Source organism: Manihot esculenta, chromosome 2 (genome assembly GCF_001659605.2).
Source record: "Manihot esculenta cultivar AM560-2 chromosome 2, M.esculenta_v8, whole genome shotgun sequence".
Taxonomy (NCBI): Eukaryota; Viridiplantae; Streptophyta; class Magnoliopsida; order Malpighiales; family Euphorbiaceae; genus Manihot; species Manihot esculenta.
In genome coordinates this window covers 38372698-38379030 of record NC_035162.2, presented here as the reverse complement: position 1 = coordinate 38379030, position 6333 = coordinate 38372698, and the positions used below count along the sequence as shown (strand labels likewise).

Genomic DNA, 6333 nt, shown 5'->3' with positions numbered 1-6333 from the left:
GACCTTCTTTACCTTATAGTTGTGGATGATGGCCTCGACGACGAGGGCATCATCATAGGGCATCTGAATGTCCTGAGCGTCTTCCGAGGAGAAAGAGATTGTTGTTGAAGAGTGTTCAACGACTTGCATGACCTCGGCGCTACTGTTTCCTTCTTCTCTGCTCCTCTTTTTCCCCTTCGGCTCATCCGACCCCCCGTGCCTCCTACAATCATATGGATGGTTCCGCTGGACCCATCATTTGCGGGGTTGGCTCTCGTTCTTCGCGGCGTTTGGACTGTCGGAGTCGGCGGAGGCCTCTGTCCTTCCAGCTTCTTCACGAAGTTCTTGAGGTGACCCCTCTTTATTAACCTCTCAATCTCGGCAATTAACTGAAAACAGTTATTGGTATCGTGGCCGTGCGTGCGATGGTACTGACAGTACTTGTCAGGATTTCGTTGGTCTGCCTCAGCTCTTAGGGGCCTGGGCCACTGTAAGAACTCCTTATCTTGTACGGCTATGAGTACCTCGGCCCTTGAGGCGTTGAGTGGGGTCGGCTTCTCCGGGACCCAGGAGGGCCGTGATCTTTGTACTGGGTCCTGAGAAGGGAGGGGTCTTTGATCTCTGCGCTCCCAAGGCTGTTTATAGGGCTCAGGCCTTCTACCGTGCTTTCTCTCATGTTTCTCCAGCCTCTTTTCCTCCGGTGCTTTTCCTTTATCTGTCAGTCCCCTAGCAAACCTGCTTGTTACCAAGGCATCGTCCTGCCTTATGTATTTTTCGGCCCGCTTCATCAACTCAGCCAGTGAGGTCGGAGGTTTCCTGCTTAACGAGCCGAAGAACTCGGCGGAGGTTGTCCCCTTCTGCATGGCCTCTACTGCCCTTCCTTCGTCGAGTTCGGGGATCTGGAGGGCTTCTGTATTGAAACGAGCGACATATTCCCTAAGCGACTCTTCCCTCCTTTGCCTGATTATTTCCAAGTAGCTCGTTTTCCTATCGGCGGGAACACCAGCAATGAAGCGGCTGATGAAACGAGTGGCCAAGTCTCCGAAACTGTTGATGCTCTCAGCCTCCAGGTTATTAAACCATGCTCTTGCTGGGCCTGATAACGTCGTTGGGAATACCTTGCACATTAAAGCATCCGATAAAGTCTGTAGCTCCATGAAGGTCTTGTAGTTAAGGACATGTTCTCGGGGGTTCCCAGTTTCATCGTAGGCAGCCATAGGTGGCATCATAAACTTCTTAGGTACGGTCTCCTGTTGCACCCATTTCGAGAAAGGAGAAGAGGCAGGCAGGAGAGTTTGGTTATGTTCCTTCATTCTCAGCTCGACCAGAAGCTGCTCTTTCAGCCTTTGCAGCTTTTGGTCTACGCTATCATCCTCTTGCCTGGGTCTCTTTTCTAGGCAATATTCCTCCCCCTCTGCTTCACCTCCTGTTTCCCTAGTGGTTCCGGCAGAATAGCTGTCGGCTTCGTCATTTTCTATCATCTCCCTCACCCTTCTCCCATGAACTCGAGCCTCCGGTTCTTCGTCTCCCCCGATTCTTCTCTCTCTTTCTCCAATGTCACGGCTGTCGGTTTGAAGGTGGTTATGGGTTGGTCGAGGCTCATTTGAACGGGGTTCTTCTACCACCGGATGTGCGTTCACTGGGGTGCCAAGGCCCCTTTGCTGCATTATCTGCCCCAACCAGTGGGTGGTGCTTTGTAGCTGGAATGCGATAGTTTGGAGGTCCTGGTTGGACAAGGCCACGGCGGGCGCGTTCCCTGTCAAGCTTTGCGAAGGGTTGAAAGAGATGGGTGGTTGGTTATTGGTAGTTGTAGGACTAGAAAAAGAGAACTGTTGTCCTTCTTGGGCAGAGTTCAGGTCGTTGTGGGTGCTATTGTTTTCAGTGGGGTTAGCCATTGTGGATCTCAGTGGATTTTGCAAGAATGGAAACTCCGGTGATGAAAAGATCAACCTCATTTCCCACAGACGGCGCCAATTGATGATCTGAAATCCAGAGAAATAGGATTTTTACAATGGACTCTGTAAAACTTTCAAAACTTAAACCTAGAAGAGAGCATTCCTCCTTTTATAGGTTTTTTTTGTCTGCTAGTGACGTGCCAAAAGAACGAGTACCAATAGACCATCTGTCCCTGCCACGCTGATACGGACGTATGTGGGAATCAAATCTCTGCCCCATGCGTAACGGCCTCTGATTCTCCCTGGACACGGTTAGACGGGTCTGCAAGATGAACGGATGGGTTTTACTCTGGATTCCCGGTTGGGCCGGCCAGGCTGGGCCGGGTGAAGGGAACAAAATTGGGCCGAAGAGGGACTCCCCTACGGAGCTGGAGAATGGGTCATCCCAGTTGAGGCGCGTCAGGAGAGAGAGCCCGGCCTTACCATTTGAATGAACCAGACCTTATTCATACTAAGGGCTCAAAGATATCTGAGTAATGGACCGATGTCGTGGGCCTCGTCTCTGATTCGGACCAAGGAATCTCGCGATCATCAATAAATATTAAAAATAAGCCATTATTAATATATTTTAATTAATAAAAAATAAATAAATAATAATTTAATTATAATATTTTATTAACTTCTTATAAATTTTTTTAAATATATATTTATTTTAGATATTTTATTTCATTGACTATTCATTAAAACTGAACTCCTGCCCACCACCCTCTACCACAGCATTTCAATAACAGTTAAAATATTTTAATTAAATATTAAAATATTAAAAATAAAATATAAAAAATAAAAAATTTATTAAAAATTAAAATTAATCAAACCAAATTAAATAATACCAATTCAATTTCAATTCAATTTAATTTTCATAAATATTAAAATTTCAATTTTTATAAATATTAAAATTTTAATTTTCAGTTTATTCGGTTTGATTCGAATCAAACTGAACCGACCAAAGGCTCACACATAATCACATCCATTAGTTGGAAAACCAGTTACAAGAAGTTGGCGTATTATTGGATGGCCATGGATAATTAATTTTAGTCGTTCGAATTAGGACAGCAAAATTCATCTCAGAAGCACTCAGTAAACTGTGGCTTAATATGAGCAATACCCAATTGCCTAAACAAATAATTAATTTAATTTCATAAGTCCCAAATACTCTTTAAATGGTTCAAATCGACTAAAGCAGCAACCAACTCTGTTCCAGGACACTTGCTACCTCTATATGTAGAGCCTCATTCCCAGTATGCAGTGATTAAACCATAAACTCCCAAGTTGTTGTACTTCATAGCTCATCAGCTATACTGATGATATACAATACATATCAGAAAAGGGAATGCACCTTGTTAAATATATTGATCCGGAGGTGCCTCTTCAGGGATCTGCTAGCATAAGAAAGTGATTGTTATCATAGAATTACTAAGGTCCAGAGATCATTGCTAAAAACCAAAAAATTATGAATACTTCCAGTATCTATCAAAATATGAAGCTTCCTCTATGAGTCAATGAGAGAATATTAGGGTTTCCCTGTCTGCGTGTGTTGTTGAAAAATGTTGGTCACAGAGTAACAAAGTAAAATATGGAAAAAAAAAATAGACATAAATTAGAAGTAAATGTTTGTTTGATATATTTTACAGATTTTAAAGTTTTTATTAATTTCTTTTAGAAATTGATGAGTTTACATGTCCCTCCAAGGTTATATTTGATATATTATTACAATTTAAAGGTCTTATTTGATCTCTATTAATTGTTAAAGGGCTTGTTTGACCTAAAAGAAAAAGTTCAAAAAGCTTATGTGACTATTGGCTTGTACTTCAAGGGTCAAAATAGGCTTTTCGCTACTCTAATTTGATGCAAATCTTAGCATTATTAGAATTGCATGTGCAAACGTTTTAGCAATTATGATTTGGTTCACTTCATGAACCCAACCGTAGCTAAGAACCTGGGGTGAATTCATCTACATTGAGCCCATTCTATTTGATTTCCAGCATCAGTTTTCAAAAGAATGGAACTTTGATCACATTACAAGGAAAAGGGGAACTGGGATTGCAACCCAATCTGCTGCACCGCATGGATTCCCAGCAGTTGGTATAAGCATGGGGACGCTTTTCTAACTCCAGTCTTTTGCATTCAAGCAACTAACATGCAGGATGTTACTGCTCAGGTTCATAAAGGAGCAAGTACGGCAATTAAAAATTCATAGGGCTATTAATGACCAAATGCACTCTGTTGAAGAAGTGAGGAATGAAAACTCTTGCCCCCTTTTAGGCCCCATGTCAGGGTCATAGAGTTTTCAGGGACCAAAACTGTAATTTTCCAACATTGGAATTCCTAGAAAGCAATATTAGGATAAAATAGTAGAAATTAGTAGGAAGATAATGGCCGAGACAGTTTGTTGTAATTCCTTTCCATGTATTTGTTTTAGGGGGGTGTCATATGAGACATGTTGATGTCTCCTCCTGCCATAGGCCAAGTTGTTCTTAAGGCTCTTTAGGGGGGAGTGACTAGTTGGCCACCAGCTGGGGCTGGGCCCAGTTGGCTACCGTAGGCCTACGGAGATCCAAGCTGTACCTTCACTCCTTGTAGACCGTCCCCCCTGTCTACAAGGGAGGTGAGAATTATTGTAACGATTGCATCAATGATAATGTATAATTACTATTTTGCCCCTATAATAAAATAAGTAGCCTGTTCATGAATTCTCATGTTCAATTCTTATCTTTTGTGCCTACTGTGAGGCTTCTAATGGAATGCTGCCTGTTGGCTTCGCTATTCGCTTAAATAACCTTTACTAATCAGGGTACTCATGTTCACAGGGTATCGGGTGATTCTTAAGGCTGACTTGGCTTGAAGGTGTTCAAGTCAAGTGCCGCACGGTTCCAGGCGATGGCTGAAATCTGAAACCGTGACAATTGGTATCAGAGCAAGAAAGATCTGCGAGCAATATAAAGCAATGACAAAATTTAGCACACACACGAAGGCCCTTGAGAGAAGGGTGAGAACGGTGCTACCTGGTTGGATGTCTATGCCACCCAAGAGGGGAAGGCATTGGAGATTGATTCTGGCTAGACTGGCCATATTAACTAGAGGTGCTGCACGCTCCACTGGGGACACCATTGGGAGAGAGGTAGTGACCTAGTACTACACACTCCATTGGAAATGTCTTCTAGAGAAAGGGTAGTGACTAGGTGCTACATACTCCCTTTTGTGACCCTTGGAGAGGGAGTAATGACCTCAGGGTATAGTGATAAGGGGGAGGATGAGCCAATAGAGCTTGAGGCCATCTGAGAATCCTGAAACCATTCCACTCAAAATGGAGGCAAGAGGCCTCCTGAGACGGAATTGAGGCAAGAGGCCTCCCGAGATAGAATTGAGGCAAGAGGCCTCCTGAGACAAAATTGAGGCAAGAGGCCTCCTGAGACAAAATTAGAGGCAAGAGGCCTTCTAAGACAAAATTGAGGCAGTGACCTCTCATGTATTTTGTTTTACTTGCAGGTATGGTGCGATAATATTAAATATGACATAGAAAAGACTATGACCAATACTTCAGAAGTGATCCAGAGGAACAATTATCAATGGCGTGAATCATGAGCTATTGCCTATGAAGTAGGCATGGGTGGAATCCCAAAACTTCAGTCCTTGTTGTGGAATGGAGGTAAATAATTTTCTCTTCAATATGAACTTTTGCATTAATATTATTGGGATTGGTGACTGTGCAGACATATAAAGAACAACGTTTGTGGGATCAAGCTATAAAGCTAAATCTATTCTAAAAATGAAAGGGTAAAGTCCCATGAATAGAGAGTGTTCACTCTATACATGAAAAGGGGGATATGAAATGATAAGCCCCAGTTTTACTACAAGAATGTAACATTTGCTATTCAAGAGAGTTGGTAAACTCCAACAAGGTGTTCATAAGGAAAGTACATAAAGTAACTTTTCAGCATCTATGGATGGCACAAGAGGACGTGGCACTTGATTTTAATAGAGTAAGCAGAGTGTGACAGCAATTCATGAGATATGACTGAGCTTAAAACCTTCCTGAAGAAGGTCAGAACCTGGAGGATTATGGTGTAGAGTAAAGGGCAACCAATATTGAGTTGGTTCTATTACCAAGGAATTGAAGGAATATTCAACTCTGATATCTGATTGATAGTTGCCTAAGAGGATGGGCCAAAGCAATAAGTGGGGGAGCGGTCTGAAAGGTGGTAAACAAGAGCACATGGAAGTGGCATAACTAAGCAGTATGAAGTGCTCTCTATGAAGAAAGCCATATGATTTTACAAGTTGCTAGTGTGGAAATGTGTCGAAGGTCTTGAGGGACATGGTGAGTAAAGGGGGAGGGAACATTAGGTATAAATCATAGAGTTGTCAACTCTAGGTTGTTTGTACTTTCTTATTCCTCCCC

General features: G+C 42.7%; 1 protein-coding gene across 2 annotated transcripts in view; it reads right to left on the bottom strand.

Moving 5' to 3' along the window:
- Nucleotides 1-2920: 2920 nt before the first annotated feature.
- The window catches only part of LOC110609358 (zinc finger CCCH domain-containing protein 16), a 29400-nt gene continuing 25987 nt past the window's right edge, over nt 2921-6333 (bottom strand). Inside the window, exon 12 of one of the 2 annotated variants that reach the window (XM_021748885.2) lies at nt 2921-3310. In XM_021748885.2, coding sequence (XP_021604577.1) covers nt 3275-3310 — 36 coding nt within the window. In that variant the 3' untranslated portion in view covers nt 2921-3274. The remainder of the gene's footprint in view (nt 3311-6333) is intronic. The other variant, XM_021748886.2, reaches the window with a different exon arrangement.